This window comes from Anabas testudineus, chromosome 4 (genome assembly GCF_900324465.2).
Source record: "Anabas testudineus chromosome 4, fAnaTes1.2, whole genome shotgun sequence".
Classification (NCBI taxonomy): Eukaryota; Metazoa; Chordata; class Actinopteri; order Anabantiformes; family Anabantidae; genus Anabas; species Anabas testudineus.
Genome location: NC_046613.1, coordinates 25,090,144 through 25,110,455, shown reverse-complemented (window position 1 = coordinate 25,110,455; position 20,312 = coordinate 25,090,144). Strand labels below are relative to the sequence as shown.

The 20,312-nt window shown below is 41.6% G+C and overlaps 1 protein-coding gene across 2 annotated transcripts in view; it reads left to right on the top strand.

Moving 5' to 3' along the window:
- Positions 1-20,312, top strand: part of patj (PATJ crumbs cell polarity complex component) — a 91,063-nt gene that overhangs the window by 3,958 nt on the left and 66,793 nt on the right. For both annotated transcript variants that reach the window (XM_026346492.1, XM_026346493.1), the window contains exons 4-18: positions 2,133-2,339; positions 2,434-2,573; positions 3,494-3,668; positions 8,053-8,181; positions 8,515-8,763; positions 9,025-9,127; positions 9,489-9,577; positions 10,704-10,833; positions 12,584-12,709; positions 15,363-15,412; positions 15,724-15,780; positions 15,986-16,120; positions 17,549-17,767; positions 17,935-17,994; positions 18,343-18,525. In XM_026346492.1, coding sequence (XP_026202277.1) covers positions 2,133-2,339; positions 2,434-2,573; positions 3,494-3,668; positions 8,053-8,181; positions 8,515-8,763; positions 9,025-9,127; positions 9,489-9,577; positions 10,704-10,833; positions 12,584-12,709; positions 15,363-15,412; positions 15,724-15,780; positions 15,986-16,120; positions 17,549-17,767; positions 17,935-17,994; positions 18,343-18,525 — 2,052 coding nt within the window. The remainder of the gene's footprint in view (positions 1-2,132; positions 2,340-2,433; positions 2,574-3,493; positions 3,669-8,052; positions 8,182-8,514; positions 8,764-9,024; positions 9,128-9,488; positions 9,578-10,703; positions 10,834-12,583; positions 12,710-15,362; positions 15,413-15,723; positions 15,781-15,985; positions 16,121-17,548; positions 17,768-17,934; positions 17,995-18,342; positions 18,526-20,312) is intronic.

The window sequence follows — 20,312 nt, the reverse complement described above, 5'->3', positions numbered from 1 at the left end:
TCACGCCTCCTGTCCAACACTGTGACCTGTCTGTGGGGCTGAGCGGAGACATTGAATCCCCTCTGCATCACCATCTGTATTCAGCTCCAGCTCGTACTGACGTGGAGCCTTTACATTAGACAATCTGCAGGCCAAATTAAGATAATGGCAATAACCGACAGCGCGCTTCATATTCTAAGTGCTGCGAAGGTCAGAGCTGAGTCTATGAATGTGTCGGTGGAAGCCGGTGGAGGGTATATGAAGCAGGGACTTCTCTCTCTTTTTCTTTATTTATTTTCCCTCCTCCCCTGGCTCTCTGCGGATCTATCAAGCTTTAATATCTAGTGTCTTGGTTTGAGTAACGGCCTTGTCGAGGCGGTATTGATGAAATGGCTCGGGATCCTGCTCCGTCAGCCTGGCCTAAATAAGCCGCAGACTGATAAGTTTCCACAATGTGAGTGTAAAGGTCATTAATACATTACCTGTTCAAAGAGAAAGAGCCTGCAGAGGAATCTATTGATTTTCTTTTTTCTACTCTCCTCCCCACTTGCCCCCGGGCCTCTCTGCTTCATTTTTTCCCTCCATGTCTTTCTTTGTTGTCAACAATGTCCTTGCATATGAAGGTGCTTCCCCCGTCTCTCTGTTTCTCCATTGGTCTGACTCTTTATTACAGCCGCAGTTTTGGTTTTTTTTTTTTTTGGTGGTGAAACCTGCAGCTGGTCAAAGTCCTGCACTTTTTTTATGCTTCACACCTTGGTTTCATGTAACGGAGAGAAAACAGTGAATAGCCAAAACTAACATTCCTCTGTATTTCTACACAGTATGAAACGATTGTGACAGCACCGTCATTGATGCTGCTGTAAATCCTTCAATCTTCTAGTTTCTTTCACCTGAAATGAACCTCACTGTGTTTGGATTTGTTCCCATTCAGGCACAAGTGCATCAGTGAAGTTGAGTTTACAATGATTTACTGTAAAACTGAGATTGAAGAAGCTGCAACCAGAAAACGAGAATAAATCTGCTTTCCTAAAACGAAAGTTGGCTCTGCTCTCAGCCATGAAACAGGCCAAAAAAATCACTTTGGAAAGTTTCAGTTTTTTTTTTTTTTGTTTGTTTGTTTTTTTCAGCTTCAGATCTGTTTTCTGTGTAACCTCAGCTAGAATAGACTGTGAATTTTATTTTTTAATAACTTTTATTTTATACAGTTAAACTTTTTTTTAAATCTCTTCTACACATTTGCAAATGTTTTTTTTAGGACGAGAAACCATGTCAGGCTCTGAAATTACTTATGGTTAATTAGCCTAATATGGCACTGACCTTTATTGGAGCTCACAAAGTTCCATATTTTCAAGTTGCACTGATGAGTTTTGAGTGAGGTTTAATTGCAACCTCTCCAGATGATGCAAAATGCAGCAGCACGTCTCATGTTGGATATAGAAAAAGGCTCATAAGATAAGATAAACCTTTATTCGTCCCCCAGTGGCGAAATTTGTGATGTTACAGCAGCAGAAAGGGCAGAAGTAACAGTAGAGATGACATTACTCATAAATAGGACAATATAAATAAGCTATATCTCTACAGTTACGTGCATTAAACTATACTAAGTTTCTAAACCCTAAGAGGAAAAACAAAACAAAAACAAAAGCAGTTATGGATTAATGGCTCTGACACTTAGGGGTGGCTGTGGATCAATAGGTAGAGCAGTTGATTGCCAATCATAGGATTGGTGGTTCGATTCTCGGCTGCCATGTCACATGCCAAAGTGTCCTTGGGCAAGATACTGAACCCCACGTTGCCCCCGGTGAGTCAGGTCAGCTGCATAGCAGCTCTGCCATCGGTGTGTGAATGTGTGTGTGAATGGGTGAATGAGATGCAGTGTAAAGCGCTTTGAGTGCCTGCTAGGTAGAAAAGCGCTATATAAGTGCAGACCATTTACCATTTACCATTTACCATTTACACTGGTCAACTCGGCAGCACCTTCCTATGTGAACATCCTCATCCAGGTCTGCAGTCTCTCTCACCCTCTGCTCTCTACTGTAGAACAGCACCTGGTGGTCCACGCAAAAGAAAAAAGCAAAAGAGCAAAGCTTTGTGGTGCCACGATGGTGGAACAAGCTCTTACCTCTGTACCTTCCTCCTCGTCTCCTCTTTAGCTGAGCAGTATGCCTCCGGAAGCCTGCAGTGAGTTCAGTTTCTCCAAAAGGGGTCAGCTGATCATGAGCGCTGTTAATCCAGTCAGCAGTTTGGCCACTTCAACACTGTCCGCCTCCTCCTCCATCTTGACCAATGGTTCGTCTCCGTCCATCCATCAGACGCCGCCCTCGTCCGACCTGCAGAATTGGATCCTTACCAATGCCAAGGTGGGTGGAACCATGACACACACACAGATGTAACCACGCACAGACAGACCTCAGCATAAACATCATCACCTGACCAAAGCCTCTCTGCATGCAGGGCCGTCACACTGAGCTGGTCAGCCTGACTCGGCCTCTGTCTGGAGGTCTGGGCTTCAGCGTGGTCGGTCTAAATCCTGAGGGGACCAGCAGTCAGGGAGTCTTCGTCAAGCACATCCAGCCGGGAGGAATTGCTCACAGGTTCAGCTTATGAATATATGCACCAGTTTAAGCAATGATCTCAGCAGCACTAGTGGATAAAACAACCATAGCGTAACATGAATGGGCTGCACGTAAAAATATAGATTTACAATATAGACTTTGAAGTGAAAGATGTTCAAAGAATTATCTGCCGCTCTCCGTAGATTTACAGCTTCATAGTGAGTTTCAGCAGGAAGCAGCTGTTTCCAGAGAAAAAGCCACTGTCTAATTCCTGCTCAGCACAGTTAGGGACCAGCTGGTGAAAATAGTAGAGCAGTTAGCAGCTAAAGAGCAGATATTTCCCTCAGGAGATGGTGGAGGCCAGGGGCCAACTTCATAAAGACAGAGTGAAATGTGCTTATGCATATATTCTCACAAACGTTGGGATGTATAACCACAAAAACAAAAACTGCACGTGTATTATATATACGTGTATATATTTTATACATCCTTTGACTCACTGGTCTGCTGAAGGTGAGAACATGTGAAAGTCTGTAAATGACACCAAGACACGGCGTGTTTTACTTTTTAATGTGTGAAAAGTGTCTGCTTTATGTAGATTGCGTTCAATTAGCTGTTTTCTGTGATCAGATGGCAACAAGGTTTGTTTAACGTATCCTAATGTTTCTAAGGATTATAGTGTGTTTCTGAACATAGATGTACAAACGGTCCATCAAGGCTCCTGAACAGAGTTTTTATGTATTACTCCACCTGTGTGATGAGCACCTCTGTCTTACACTCTGCAACTGACAAAATAAGTTGATGAGCAACAGAATTCTTAATTTTATATATTTTATTGTGATTTAATTATGACTTAATAACTAATATATAGAAAGTAATAAAGCCACATTAATAAAACTAGCTGCATTGCTGCCAACTCCACAGTTTCATTGCTGACTGATGTTGTGTTGTGTCTGCAGGGACGGGCGTCTGCAGGAGCGAGACCAGATCCTGGTGATAAACGGGAGTCCTCTGGAGCCGGGGATCAGCCAGCAGCAGGCCCTGAACCTCCTGCAGCAGCCTGGAGACACGGTGGAGCTGGTGGTGGCCAGGGAGAACACATCGTTACCACCGCCGACCACCCCCATCACCACAGTAAGAACCATCTGGACTCATCTGATCTTGGCTGCTCTTCGCAGATCAGAAAAGAAATTTGTTTTCACACCTCATTTTCAGTGGGAGGTGCTCATTTGATTTCTATTTATCCTGTTTTTTTAAGTAATGTAAAAACTTATCAACTCAAAATGATGCTGGATTTCTAGTTTTGAGAAAACATCCATGACTTTGTCAGTCGTTGATTGTTCTGTCCGAATTAGTTATTGTTATTTTTATTAATCTGTCACTTTCCCGACACTTTAAATCTGTGAGTGAACCACGTTTCACACACAGGCTAGAGATCCAACTTTAGACTTTCTCACGATGAGCCTGTCAAACTGACAGATATCCATGTCAAAGACATCCTGTCCAGTTTCTGAGATGTTGTTGAACATCTTGTTTTGTTTGACCAACAATCCAAAACCCAAAGATGTTCAGTTCACAAAGGTAAAACATTTCAGGGAGCAGATGAACTTCGGTATTTCACAAAGCAACAAGATGCAACTTTCACAATATAGTTGCTGAAAAATTAACAATCGGTGCAGTAGATTTAGTTTGACAAACCCATCTCTACAGGGTTGTCGTATCAATGTAAATAAATAAATAAATGTAAATATTTTACAGTACATTTTCTTCTCCCATCAGTGATCTGCATGGTTAGCTTACTCAACTGTGCGCTGAGCCTTAAATTGGACTAAAAAACTTTCTTTAATTCCAGATGGGTGGTGTGTTTCCGATACTAAAGTTTTAGTGTCAGTTCTTTATAGAGAAGCAGGAAAACAAGTTCCGATTGGGGAAATAAAGGGCTTTCCAAATATTTAGTGTCTCGGTTAAAGTTGAACTTTTAGTATCTCCAAAATTATACAGTCCGTGATATTAAAGTGTCCAAGTTGGTAAAGTCCCATTGGTCCATGTTAAGTTGGCTGATCCTAAACCAGCAGTAGTGGAGCACGGTGTGGAGCATCACTGAAATCAGCTTTTTCCTTTACTGTGTGTTCATCCCACCACACACTTCATCCAACAGCTTGGCTGTCACTCAAAACGAGCATTACTGAAAGGTGTCACTCTGGAGGTCACTTTGCGTCCACGCCTCTGTATCAGAGTGAGACCTCCTGTTTATGACGAGCTGTAAGTCTGCTGACATTGACTCGGATCATTTTTATGACCTTAAAGCCTATAGGAAATCAAGTTAGTGCTCCACTTGCAGCTTCGCTCCTGACAATATGTATTTAAATCTGTGAAGAGGAGCGATCAATGAATGTCGACATGACGGGGAGTCAAAGACTGGCAACGACGGGGGAGAGAGTGAATATAGGAGAGCGGCAGAGACGGAGAGACAACAGTTCTCATGCAAGAGCATTTTATAGATTATATATTAACTCTGTAAGTTCCACCAATTCCCAACAAGATGCAAGTACCTAAGGGGCGGGTGGAAAGTTCAGCCAATCTTAATTTATATAAACAAGCCTTGTTTCCACTCCCACAGCTCACCATCAGTGGAACAGAATCCCCTTAAACATCAGTTTGCATGATGCTACTTTTTCCCTCTGCAATTATTAGATCAGATTAGGTAATGAGAACAAGAGTAAAAAGGTGAAGCTTTTTACACATGACTGTGACAGCTGTGATACCACATATTTAACACATACACCACAGTAAAACACCATCACTTTGTTACCATAGCAAATGAAAAGATCACAGAGCTGCTCGGGAAACAGTGGTTGTAACTAAAGATAAAATCCCTTAAAGGAACCCTGAAAACTCTTTTTACATAAACAGGCCAAAATATTAAATCCACGTCTTATTATATTGAATGTGACCTCAGTGATAGACATATAGTAGATTTATCACCTGTTTCCATAACAGGTGATAAATGAGTAAAATATATCGGCAGAGCTGCTGCATTAGACTGTTCAGATGTTCCTAAGACAGTGGCCAGTGAATCATCATACGGGAAGATGTGGAAATGTTTGAGAACAGTGACATTTTAAAACCCAAAAGAAAAGATTTCAGTAAGAGATATGGCGTGTTGGCGGAGCGGAGCAGGTCTGGACTGTTAATGTGAGCTGAGGATCACAGGTTAGCAGCAGCCGTAATGGCTCTGCCCCGCTCTATTGTCGGGTCATTATCACACCGAATTACACTGTCCCTCTTGTTTGTTCCCTTCCTCCTCCTCCTGGCTCGTTGGATCGTGGCCACGTTGTGCATACCAGGCCTGTGATCCTCCTGCTTTTGTTTTATTCATGTCCTGTCTCTATCGAGGTCACGTTTAATGGAGCTGTGGGCATAAAAAACACTCTGGATGGGGGTTTATTGCCATTCGCCCAGCCTGGCTAACTATCAGTCTCCCAAAGCCAAGCCTCCTCTGCCGGGCCGATCCAGACAGCTCTGACCTACTGTCACAGGCTGATGTGGTGTTCTGCCGGCAAACCTCTCAGCTCCTGGTTCTGCTGGAATCAGCCCGACACAGACAGAAAACCCGTCGCTGTAAAGTATCTCATAAAGACAGATATAAATCAGCCTGTTGCATATGATTTTACGGCTTTTCTCTTTTTAGTGAATATTATCCTGGCATCGATTAGGACAGTGTGTCAACGAATGCACTCAGGAGTTCAGAGTTAATTGATAGCTCTCCTAAAAATGATGAAAAGCACAGAGAACAAGGATAAAAAATAACAGATTGTGTAATTAAAGAAATCTGAAGGGGCCTTTAAAACTGCCTCAATGTACAGAAAATGAACTTAAGATAAGTTAATTTAATAAAGTTGGTCAACTTTTCTGTGAACTCTCTTGAGCTGAAGCAACATGTTGACATGTTTACATATGAGTGACGTGAGAATCTGAGTCTAGTCTCACTGTAAAAGTACCAATAATACAGTATAAAGGCTGTGACACATTAAAGAATGAATACCTCACACCTCAGCAAATTCAGTCAGTGAAAACACATTTCATAACTTTGGCTTTTCGCTGGCCGCCCAAATCCGACCATTTTGGAAACACATGCGAAGGAAGATGGCTTCTCAATACACACCAACTTTTACTGAGGCTCCTAAAACACCTTGGAGAGCATCAGGATTGAAGCCGTCCTCTTTAAAATAAGCATTGTTGTGTTGTGGGGTCAGTGCCGTATTTCACTCGGATTCCTGGTTTGTTGAGTTACGCGTCTCTGGCAAGAACCACTTGAATAAGAAAAACATTTAAAGTAGATGCACTTTCAGTAAACAGATCTCCCTGATTGCAGCTGTGCCAAAGGGCTGTGGCGTAAAACGGCAGAGAGGGCCAACTAGAGGACAACAGTGTTCAAGAGGTTAAGTCTTCTCGAGTGAACTCTGCTGCCTTATTTCACAGGCAGGATGCTACGACTAACACTGCAACCTGAGGCTAACCACTCATCCAGGCTCTGCAGGGGTCTGACTGCAGGATCACACTTCATCTGGAACACTTTTATGTTGCTATAAACTCAGTACAGAAGTGAACTCGGCGATCACACTGAGGTGAAACTATTGACTTTAATGCAGCTCTGACTTACCTGACTTAATGTTCTCCCCACAAAAATGACAGATGTGTGGAAAAACAAGTTGGAGAAACAGAGAAATTCAGCATGTAACAAACCGTCTGCAGTAACAGATCCTCTCCTGGGAAAGAGTGAACTTCTGTTAGAAAGCGAAGCATGCAACATTCAGCCTGACACACTTTATCGGGCAAACAGCTTCTTCCAGCGTCCTGGGATTAGCTGAGGAGGAAGTTTGTTTCATTAGACAGAGGAAGACCTCCTCTATCAGATCACAGCTGTAATGAGAGACCAGACCCACCTCTGATTACAGCCACTTTATAAAGACAGCCTCTGTGTGTGTGTGTTAGCAGGTATCTGCTGCAGCCTCTCATTGATCAGCAGCTGGTATCAGAGAGGAGGAAATGCTCTCGGCTGGTAATTACCTGCCGAGGTTCAGCTTAACGACCTTTCACCTCAGGACAGATAGTCAGTCGGCCGCTCTGTGAGGCTGCTGCTCTGCTACCAGCACTGAAACGCAGAGAGATAAAATGACTGGGAGGAGAACGCTGGAATTTTCCCTTGGGATTCATGAAGAAACATCTATCTCTTCATTTAGAAGTCGTTCATTCATGAATGTGTTATAAATTATGCAGGTTTGATCTGATAAGATTATTGGATTGACTGGTTCTGCCTTCACCGGTGACTGAAACTAAATGCTGAAATGCAGTTTATTACACATTTCTCAATACGCCTAACTACACCATCATCTTCACAAACCTCTTTTTCCAAATAATAATTCCTTCTTTCATCACACAACAGAACCCTAGTTTCAGTGGTACTGCTTTTAGTGCCACCTGTAAAACCTGGATTTTTGGGTCTTGTGTGCTGCAGGATCAGTGGGGTCATGTGGAGGAGATCGAGCTGGTAAACGATGGATCTGGTTTGGGTTTCGGCATCGTGGGTGGAAAAATGACCGGAGTGGTGGTCAGGACGATCGTTCCAAACAGCGTGGCTGACAGGGTAAGTCCAACTCAAACCTGAAGAAGACTAACTGGTGACTTTGAATAAATGTAGTCAGAGGACTGAAACTAAATGTATATCTCCCCATTAATACTGATGTATGAAAGCTTGGTTTGGAAGTTATTGTACTGCTGTTTACAAAGCCGAAGAGCTGAAGGTAACACAGGGTAGAACCTTTTAAACTGCCTGTTCTAGGTGGGGTTATTGCTCCTTTTTATTCTAATCTGTAGTCCAGAGACTGTGTGATCAAGGAACACATGAAACTGCTGTGACAGTTTGGTGGATTTAATATGCTCCTTGGTGTTATCTGACCTCCTCTTCTCTTCCAATCAGGACGGGCGACTTCGCACAGGTGACCACATCCTTCGCATCGGGACCACGCCCACCACAGGCCTCACCAGCGACCAGGTCGTCAAGGTGCTGCAGGGATGCGGGAGTCGTGTGACCATGCTGATTGCCAGGGACCCCCGAGGTCAGAGGTCAGCAGCCCCACCTCCCCCACCACCTCCAGACTCTGCCCCCGTGACCTCCTTATCCCCCAGAACCCCTGACCTGCCCGCCCAGCACTGGGTCAGCAAGACGGTGAGTCAGAAAACAAATAGCCCTCATAGGAGTCACTTCAGGTTAAAAAGTTTAGTTTGTTGTTGAATCAGTAAAGAGAAAAACTCGGAGATAAATTTCTGTTGGACAAACAAACTCATGAAACTCTGAGAACTGCTGCGTCCTTGATGGACAAGATGAAAGAGTTTGTTTTCTCCTTGCTTTGTGCTTTATGTGCTCCTGACCGTGGAGGCGGTACAGACCGAGCTGAAATATATAGAGCCCTGTTTATGTGTGTTTCAGCCCAACCTGGAGGGATACGAGATCCATGAGGTTCCTCTAACCAAGAAGCACGGCCAGAGCCTCGGCATCTCCATTATTGGGAACAATCCTCTGATGAGCCAAGGTAGGAGATGAAAAGTACCCAGTCACAACAACGGAAATGTAGAAAAAACACACTAGAAATAGACTAATAACATTTTATACATTTAAAAAAGCCAGGAACTGGAACTGACCACACATTTTAAGCCAAACTACAAATCCAGTTGCTGCTAACTCTGAGGTTTAACTTTTCTTTAGTGAAAGGTGTTTTTACTGGGCTTTTATTGTAAAACAACTGTAGAAGTTTTTATTTTGCAGCAGCTTTTGTGGTTTTGCTCTAAAACTGCCTCAGATCTTTTACTGTGAACCAGATGTTGAACTTTCACTAAGATTTTTACATCTATTAATTTTATAAAATAAACTGTAAAATCTCTCGTTGTTTTCAGATGCAGTAGGTGTGTTTGTAAAAAATGTGGTTCAAGGCAGTGCAGCAGATCAGAGTGGAAACATCCGAGTCAACGACCGACTGATAGCTGTAAGACTGTGTCTGTGTGTGTGTCTGTGTGTGTGTCTGTGTGTGTGTCTGTGTGTGTGTCTGTGTGTGTGTCTGTGTGTGTGTCTGTGTGTGTGTGTCTGTGTGTGTGTCTGTGTGTGTGTCGTGTGTGTGTGTGTGTGTGTGTGTCTGTGTGTCTGTGTGTGTCTGTGTGTCTGTGTGTCTGTGTGTCTGTGTGTCTGTGTCTGTGTGTGTCTGTGTGTGTCTGTGTGTGTCTGTGTGTGTCTGTGTGTCTGTGTGTCTGTGTGTGTCTGTGTGTGTCTGTGTGTGTCTGTGTGTGTCTGTGTGTCTGTGTCTGTGTGTGTCTGTGTCTGTGTCTGTGTCTGTGTGTGTCTGTGTCTGTGTGTGTCTGTGTCTGTGTGTGTCTGTGTCTGTGTCTGTGTGTGTCTGTGTCTGTGTCTGTGTGTCTGTGTCTGTGTGTCTGTGTGTGTGTCTGTGTGTGTGTGTCTGTGTCTGTGTGTCTGTGTGTCTGTGTGTCTGTGTGTCTGTGTGTCTGTGTGTCTGTCTGTGTGTCTGTCTGTGTGTCTGTGTCTGTGTGTCTGTGTGTCTGTGTCTGTGTCTGTGTGTCTGTGTGTCTGTGTCTGTGGTCTGTGTCTGTCTGTGTCTGTGTCTGTGTGTCTGTGTCTGTGTCTGTGTCTGTGTCTGTGTGTCTGTGTCTGTGTGTCTGTGTGTCTGTGTGTCTGTGTGGTCTGTTGGTGTGGTGTGTCTGTGTGTGTCTGTGTGGGGTCGTGTGCGGGGGGTCGTGTTGTGTTGGTGTCCCGCCGTTCAGCTGGTGTGTGTCCCTCCGTTCAGCCTGACCAAACATGTAACAGCCTGAAACCTGATCTTTTTTCCCCTACATGCATCATTTAGTCTTTAAGTGAAAGTTTTCTTTGAACCTCATCTCATTTTCACTTTTTCTATTAACAAATTAAAATTTACACAAGTTACTGCACATCAAGCTCATGATATATCGTCTTGTTTTTTTTCTGCTCTCACTACCTTTTTCACATTTGTCTCCTGTTGTCTCGTCTTTGTTCACTCTGTTTTTCATCTTTATGTTCCTTTGTCTCCTTCGTCTCTCTCTTTGTTCATCTGTCTTTCTCTCTGTCCTCCTGTCTGTCCACAGTTGGACGGCGTCAGTCTCCATGGGATGACCAATCAAGAGGTGCTGGAGGTGATGAAGCAAACCGGTCAGACTGTCGTTCTTACTGTAGTCAGGAAGAAACCCAGAGCCCTGGAGAGATCCCTGGATAAAGGTACACAGACAAACAGTACTGCCCTGAAAACTACAGTGTCTGATCTGACCGAGAGACAGACGGGTTTCGGAGTCAAGGTGCTGACAACAGAGAACAGGCAGAGGCTCTGTGTCCTAATATGTTTTATAAATGTGTTAAAGCAGCAGTTCGCTCACACTGATTCATACTTAACTCACACTCTGCATTTGGTGTTGGTATTAATTAGTTAAGTTATTTTGATTATTCACATTAACCAGATGCTACTTAAACTAATACAGGTATCATCATATGACGCCTGTAACTTTAATGCATATTGTGCTTTAGTGGTATAAACTAATACTCAGTGATTCTGCAAGTACATCTGATGAGTACAGGTCTTCCCAATGCTGCTCAATTCTGAGAACCTGAGTCAGATTAGGACCTAATTCTGCTCAGACTAATCGACCCGGGTCAGGTCTCTTTTAGTGTCTCGGGTTTGTGTGTCAACATGTCCAGGGATTGGATCCAAAACTTGGACCAGACCCGAAGGGTTTTCAAGACTGATGCCAATTGACCAACAGACATTGAATTACAGTATGTTGCCTCCCAGACCACAACCAAATACATTACATCTAGAAATCCCAGCATGTTAACTGAAATTACTCACTTTTTTTAATGTAGGAGCAACTCAGATCTGTAATCAAATGCATCTTTGTTATGACATTAATAAATCATGGACAAATCTGATTTACAGTCTGACATAAAAACAAGTCATTAAAATGGTCAAATGTTGACTGTTTATTGCTGTGTCACTGTGATCGTTGGTGATTTACAATTAAAACAGATTTCAACTGAAACAACAGGAAATGACTGAATAGCTATGATACTAAAATGTTTTGCTGGCGTCATTAAACTCATTGAGTCTGCTACAAATGTATATTTTATAAATGAAATGCATATCTCAGGCTAAAACATGGTAAAGTGACTTCCTGTATGTATGTATTGTATGGTACTAAAACCAGAATCTGCTCCTGTGAGAGGAGTTAACGCTGTGTTTAACTTATCACAGCTTTTCTTCTTATTTCCTGTCTGAAGCCTCTCTGCCTCTGTCCTCTCTCCCAGATTAAAATGACAAATTTGTTTGCAACAAAGTGTAATTTTCCCAAACTCTCCACAGAAAGTCTGCGATTCCTCCTCCACCAGCGTCCACAGAGATTAATTCACCCGGTTCAGGGTCATTTTTTGTCCTGCGATCGGCCGGCGGCCTGAACCAGTCAGCCTCCAGGCCAGAGAGAAGTGATTTTTAAAATAGCAGAGGAGTGCGGGGCTCTTATCTCCTCTAGACGTCTTTTATTTCATTACTGAGAAAACACAGAACTGGAAACCAGCTGAGTTCAGCCTCAAGTTTTTAACTTCTTATTCTGGTCATTTCTGTGGCTTCCTTATCTGCGCACACTTATGATGAACTGTGATGATCCTGAGTTTTATAGATTTTCAACAGGATGATCAGCGAGGTTAAAGGTCAGAGTATCCTCTGTGTATTTACATGCACATATCTGGGATTCCAGAAACACTGAACCCAAATTTCCTCCCACCTAAGGAATTATTAACTGGCCACTAAAAGTCTGAACAAAAAATCACAGTTCATTAAACTGCTGAATTATTGTCTCAGGATGAGTTGATGGAAATTTACAAAGACCTGGAAGAATCAAAAACTCTCTTCCTCACTGTCACTCATGGAAAAAAGAAATCCAAGCAAATTTCTCATGTTGACTTTTTCTGTGTGTTACAGTGGAGAGGGGGTCATCTCGTATGTCTCTGAGGAGGTCACTGGAGGTGACGGCCCGATCACCTGGGACTAGGCCAACAGCGATGAAACTAGAACCAGTGTACCCCAACTCAGCACAACTAACAAGGGGTGAGCACAGACACACAGTCCAGACCAAAAGTTACAAACATTTTGTTTAATTCCAGTTTGAAATAAAATAGTGGACTTTCTATTGCAGTACAGAACAGAACATTAGAATAGGAATAAGTGAGGGAGCTACAGCTCTTTGTACAAATAGCACAAATTTTCAAGGTTCAGTTGTAATAGGACGTCAAACAAAATGAATTTTAATATTTTGCAGAAAATCCTTTGCAGTTAATGTCGCACACAGTCCTCAGCAGATGTTCTGACCTCATTGAACTTGGTTAGCAGCAGCTGATATAGACATGAATCTTACAATTTCCCAAAAGAAAATTTAGGTGAAAAAACAACACATGGATTAATGAGCTGCAGTAATTTTACATTAATTTTACATTTTAACTAGTTTATTAACCCCCAAAAATCAGGGCACAGCAATGACAGTATAGCTGTAGTGGACCATTTTAAGTGCTGGAGAATCGTGGGTTTGATGTCTTGACCAAAGACTCTTTGACAACAACAAGAAACTGAGATCGAACAGTCCAGTTCATGATGATTTTATCAGACAAAAACATCATCTAATTAATTGTCTGTTAAAGATTTCATCTTTAATGAGCATTATCGTCCTAGTTAATTTACTTGGGCTTCTTGTGTTAATTACAAAGAGCCGCACAGTAAAACCAGTCAGAACACAACCCTGTGGAGCAGGTGCAACTTTAATAATGTAATTCACTCTTGAAGAAACACGTGTACTTTTACTAGTGGCATTGAAGACGTATTGTACAACTCCTGAGGCCAAAACTTGCATTACCTTGTAGTGTTAAGTAGATTAACTGCCGCAGTTATAAATCAATGTTTATAGCCAAAGGTGCAACTCCTCTGCCAAAACTTCAGTTGTAGCCTTTTATTTCAGATTTTTACAGGCTGCTTTGCTCATTACTAAACATATGGTTCAAATCATTCACATGGAAAACTGAAAAATATTAAACTTTTCCGCACAGGACTGAACATTTATCTTTTGCAGTTGAGTGTTTTCTAGAATGATCACAAAGGCTGATCACTTTGCATTACTTATCCTTAAATCTAAAGTCATCATTGGAATTAAACAAAAAACACCCCGAGTAGCTCCTGCAGACTTGTCAGTGCAGCCCTTTAACAGCACTCCTCTCTGAATTATTTCCTCTCTTTTTATTCCTCATTAGCTTTGCTAAGTGGCCAAAACGCCACGCTAACACTTAGCACGCTGTCTGCCTGCTCCCAGCCAACAGATGTAAAGTGTCCGAGCTGTCTGACAGCCTTGCAGCGATGTATTACCCTGTTTATTCAGCCAAACACTGCAGATTAATTGTACTGTGAAGTCTGGGGTTAGCAATGCTAATTTAATCACAGGCTGTTGTTGTAACACAGCCAGACCTTCTGCAAAATGCCTCAACATGTGCGGAAATTCGTGAGAACAGAGGCGTGTTTTTTTTTTTTTTTTTTTTTTAGATCAGCAGGGGCGGTTTCCCTCCTCAGTCCAGTGTGATGGTTCAGAGAATAGACTGACGGCCGTTCAGCAGGTTTTTCTTAAACCGTCAAACTGTAATCTGCTCTAATGTCTGTGTTTTAATGTTCAAACTGCTGCAGTCGCCCTGTCTGGAAAACCCATTCATTCCTCAGAGATGTGAGAAGGTATTGTTGCTGAGATGTTTTTATGTGTGTGTGAAAATACATTAAATACACACACAAATGCAAAGTCTCCACTGTTGAAGTTGCTTACTTTACACTTTATATTTGAGTCATTTAGCTTTGTGCTGCTAACCAGTGAATTCCAATGAGGTGACCGTCACCCTGGAGCAGACAGTGAAATGTTTGTGCTGCAGTATTAGCAGCTGTGGAACACCAAATACAGTCCTGTAGCTACTGGTAAATCTGTTGAAGTGTGGTGGACGACAGTAAAACAACCCTGTTTCAAATGCAGTGAAAAGTAAATATTATAAATTCGTTATAACAGAACGAATTGATCACATAAACTCATTTGATTGAGAATAGCACAAACATGATGAAAAAGTTTGATTGCTTTTTAAAAACCATCATTTTAAATGTCATGCAACAACATGTTTCAAAAAAGGAAAGACAAACTCCTGATGGGACATCTCACAGTTAGACTCTTTATAAGAGAAGCAAAGATGAGGAGAGGTCCATTCTCCATTCTGTGAAAGACTGTGTGTGCAAAATGTTTCTCAATGTAAAACTGCAAAGACTTTGGAGAATTTAATCACTCATGGCACATAATATTTTGTATAAACCAGTACTAAAGGCAGGTTGCCTTTAGTACTGGTTTAAAACAGACTGTACTCACTGTATGGGCTCAGGAGCATCTCTGAAAACAACTGTCAGTGAACACGGTTCAGTGACTGCATCCACAAATGCATGTTAAAACAAAAACGAGATCCAGAAACGCCACCTTGGGAGTGCGGAAACTGTCCTCGTCTGATGACGCTCTGATCTGTCCAGAGCACAGATGATACAGATGATGATGGTACACATACTCCTGTCCCAACCTTTTTTTAAATGTGCTGATGCCATCAAATTAAAAAATATTAAAAAGAAAACTGTGCAATGAAGGTGGGGTGTTCTTACTGTGTTAATAAATTGTCCTCCTAAAACTCACTCTCTCTCGCAGAACTCATGGCTAAATGGGAACAAGCTCTGGGACCACAGTACCAAGTCCTGGTGAGACATCACACACACAGAGTTTTACTCATACTGTCTGTTATAAATTAATTATCATCATAAAAGACTCTTGTAAAATGCAGCTGCTTTCAAACATTTGAATTATAGTTTTTATTTAGCACTGAACTTCAATAAAAATCCTAAATCCTCATTTGATGTGACTATCCCTTTCTGGTAAAACATCACTGCAGTCTTCTGTGTCTGAGTCAGGCCTTTGGTTGCAGACTTTAGTCTAAGTTAAGTTTGGTTTGTTGTCAGGAAGGACAAGGATAAGCAGCTAAATTGTTTTTTTTTTTTTTTTTTTTTTTTAGGTGGTGGATTTGGATCCCGTCATTGAAGATGATGCAGAGCTGCAGAAGTCTTCGAAGGTGAGTGTGACTCTGTGCAGCTCATTAACCTCAACACAAACCACATCTTCCAAAATCAGCAGCAGTTGAGTCGGCATCTCTCTAAAACTGAACATTATCGCGCTTGTGGAGGAGGATTTACTGCTGGTTTCTGGACTTTAAAACATTCGTCAGAGCTCGGTGTAGTTAATCTAATCCTGTATCTGTCTTGTATTTGTGTGCACAGCTGTTGCCCATCCACACTCTGCGTCTCGGTGTCGAGTTGGACTCATTCGATGGTCACCACTACATCTCCTCTGTGGCCCCTGGTGGTCCCGTGGATAAACATGGAGTCTTGAGACCTGAGGATGAGCTCTTGGAGGTAGAAACCTGTACACACACACACACACACACACACACACACACAGTAGCACAAAATGCATTGACTGTTTTTATAGATGTTTTTCTATAGATCTTGAAGCAAAATTTACTCACTTTAATTCAGTTTTACAGAAAAGCGAGACATGTATACACTGTCAGATCAACTTTACATCTGTAACAGGTGTTACCAGGTAAACCGTGAGAATCTGTGAGCAGGATTAGCAGACAGATATGTTGGTGTTGATGGTTGTCACAGAAGTCCAACCTGACAACTACACCTGTCAGATTTTTTGTGCAGTTGATTTCCAGCACCGTCACAAAGGACATACTCGCACCAGGCAGTTCGTACCGGGTCTGATTGACCCCCAAAGTTGGGTGTGTTTCATGAATGCTCTGTTCTGTGCTCAGCCACGGTTCAGCCTACTTTGCCCTGGTTCACTTCATCCTGGACCACTGGAGCACTATTGGCATCTAGTGTAATTCTATACAAATCTGTGCATAATAATTTAACGCTATTACTTCAGTTTTGCAGCGTCACATTTAAAAACCATGGTGACAAAGGGATTGCTCTCTCGCTCTCGCTCTCTCGCTCTCTCTCTCTCTCTTATATATATATATGTATATATATATATATATATATATATATATATATATATATATATATATATATATATATATATATATATATATATATATATATATATGTGTGTGTGTGTGTATATATGTATATATATATATGTGTGTGTATATATGTATATATATATATATATGTGTGTGTGTATATGTGTGTGTGTGTGTAGTATATACATAAGCAGTAAGGCAAATCAAATCCTGAACGTTGTGGTATGTTTTCTTCAACACGAGTAGTGTGAAAGGCCAGTAAAGGAGTGTGGGGGAGTGATCATGCTCGAACACTGTGCAAGGCAACTGTAGGCCACTTTGTGAAGGTAACTTGTGCCTATTCCTCCACAATTATACGTTTGTGTCAGTACGGATGGAGTGCCACAAGGCTCTGTTCTGGGATAACTTTTATTTCCCTCATCATTAAACAACAAATGTGCTATTGAACATCAGTGTTTAGTTGGTCTCAGTGGACAGTGTTTCCATGGAAACATACATGAGGATGACTGTAAGACTTATTTAAACTTTCATGGCTGTGATTTTATAACGGTTGTTAATATTGTGTCAAATGTAAGTCGAGAGCTCTTCAGTATTATTTATATTATTATTATATTTTTATTGTAAATGGACTGTGTTTTCACGTTCTCAGTAAAAATGGGACTATTTCTATAAGCTTATTATTATTATCTTATTACAACAGAAACCTTTGCTGAGCCCTTCACAGGGACCATGACCTGCACCTGTAACACAGTTAAGGTCTTTAATGGATTTTTAAGTAAAGGTTCTGTGTAATTTGGTCTGTGTGTAGGTGAATGATGTTCAGCTGTATGGTAAATCTCGTCGGGAGGTTGTGTCTTTCCTCAAAGAGGTGCCTCCTCCGTTTACTTTGGTCTGCTGCCGACACCCGACATCTGACCTGGAACTAGAACTAGAATCTAAACATGAATCTGAACCTGAACCAGAACCAGAACCAGTCTTACAACCAAGACCAGGACCAGCAAGACAAGCACAACCTAGTGTAGACGAGGTGAGAGCAGAATGATAATTATTAATTTATAATTCACTATATCCGTTTTAATATTTAACTGGTTTTAATGCCTTGTTCTGATGGTTTTTAATTACACTTTGACCTGACATCTTCACTAAAGGTGAACCACACAGACACACTTCATAACCACACTGTTGTTTGTTCAGATCGAACTGAAGCTGTCGTCAATGCTCTGCAGCAGTGAACAGCAGCAGGTAGTCAAACAGGTAACCTGTTGTTTTAACTTCATTCACATGGTTTACAAATACACAAAGGAATGAGTTTGAACTCATTTGACATCAGATTTAAACCCCTTTATTCGGCGGCCCTGTGGTTTGTAGAACTGTATCATACGAATGTTTGTCTCACTGATTAAATTAAACATTTTTTTATAATTAAAAATAAATAACATATTAATTACGTATTAATACTAATTAATAAAAGAATTAACATAATTTATGTGAGTAATAATGATGACAATAATAATAATAATAATATAATCATTAATTAGAAAATAATTTACATTTGTTTTAAGATCTTTCATGTGACTGTGTGTTATCATCTTACTGGAGCAGGTATCGCCTGGAGAGGAGAAGAGTCAGCACCACTGGGAGGACGATGAGGACGAGGAGCATGATGAAGATGAAGAAGATGATGAAGGCGAAGGGGAGCTCGCTCTGTGGTCTCCAGATGTTCAGGTGTTGGAGCTGCAGAAGGAACAAGATAAAGGCCTTGGCTTCAGCATCCTGGACTACCAGGTAACTCAGTTTAGCCCCAGCGGCGTCTCCATCAGCGCTCTGAGTTGCTCTTTGCATTTTCAGCCCGGTCAGTGATAATGTGCAAAGTTTGAATGTGGTCAGAACAAGTCTCCACTGTTTTCCTGTTTGTTGTGCTGATGGGAGCTGATCATCCACTCCTGTGATCTGACATTGTGTTTCTGTTGGTGCTGCTTGTTTGATCTTTGTGATTTATGATCTTTGTCAAGTTTTCCTTGGGCACCTACACCACAGATGCATGAAATGGCTTTATATTTTCCAATAGTGATGTCTTAGTCCATTAGAACACACACAGACCTTTTTCACTTAATAAAACTTCATCCACTAATTAGCAAGTCTAGGACCTGTTGCGCTGATCATAATAACTATAGTATTAAATACATATTACACATAACGAGCAGAGGTGAACTTTGTTCTGAGCGAGGTGCAGAAAAAAAAGTTGAGATACTTCATTGTGTAAGTAAAAACATGGTGAAATCAGTAAAGTGGAAAATATTTAGGATTCATTTCATTCTGTGGAAACTTCAAATTCACTTCCATGTATGCATGAGTACTGTAAAAAAAATTAGAATTTATCACTATGCACTAAACACTACCCTCTGTAGTTTTCATTGAGGACCAAAGTGGTGTCCAGACACACTGGACCACTTTGTGTCTGACATGGATAAATTTGGGAACAGACTCATGCAGAGTTAATTACCTCCCTCTAGTTGGTTCTTGGTGAACTCAGGGTGAAGCTGGTGTGACTCAGCTCACTGCTCTGTGGTTTGTCGATAGGAAAACAATGGCCAACTGTCTCCACACTGAGGTTTGAGTGTGACGGTCATGATCTCTGCTTGTCTGCTGCAGCTTCTGTAAAAACATGACGCAACTTCAGCCTTTAGTCTTTGAACTACAACAACATGCACGGTACGATTTCTGATCCTGCTTACATAAGATATATATATATATATATATATATATATACAGGATTACCATTAATTTCCCTTTAATCTGCAGATAATTATGTAGAGTTTGCAAACAAGCTAAAAATGCTTGAAGGTGGAACCTGGACGCTGCAGCATCCATAATTACAACTTGATAGTGTCTTTTATGAACTCCTCCCTGTCTTGCAGATGCTGCGCGTTGTTCATTTCTAAAGTGAAAACCATTAAAAACCACTGCAGCAGTAAACGGACATGAAAAATTAGCCTTTCTTCAAATTAAACACTCATTGTGACAGATATCACTGCTCACAAACACATCCTGTAGCAGCCCAGAGTCTGTCTGACATCAAAAAGACACAGATCTCGTAACTGAGGGACGTTTCCCTTCAGAGAGTGAATGCTACTCAGCAGATAGGTCAGTTATCCTGATGTGGAGATGTGCGTCATCTCACCACCTGGGTGTGCAGACTTGCATAGAAAACAGTGGGTGGGTATGTTCTGACCTGCACCTTCCAGTGCCAGGACATTTTGGCGTTATGATCTGCCTTTTCATATTTTCATAGTAGTGCTTTTCTGACCCATGGTATCAGCTCATCTTGACTCAACTCTACACCTTTTTTAGTTTTCCACTAGTCATATGTTCTGGATTGTACCTGGTACTTTTGAGAAGTAACCTCAGTTATCTCATTGTCTGAACAAACCAGTTTCCACCAGCTACATTGACAGGGTGCTATTTGCAGTGTAAAATGAAGTAACTGGTACCAAAAGCGACTCGAGAGGAGTGATTCTAGGTTCAGATAGTACGGTATGGTCGGGGAAAAAAAGCTATGTATGTGTCGTGTT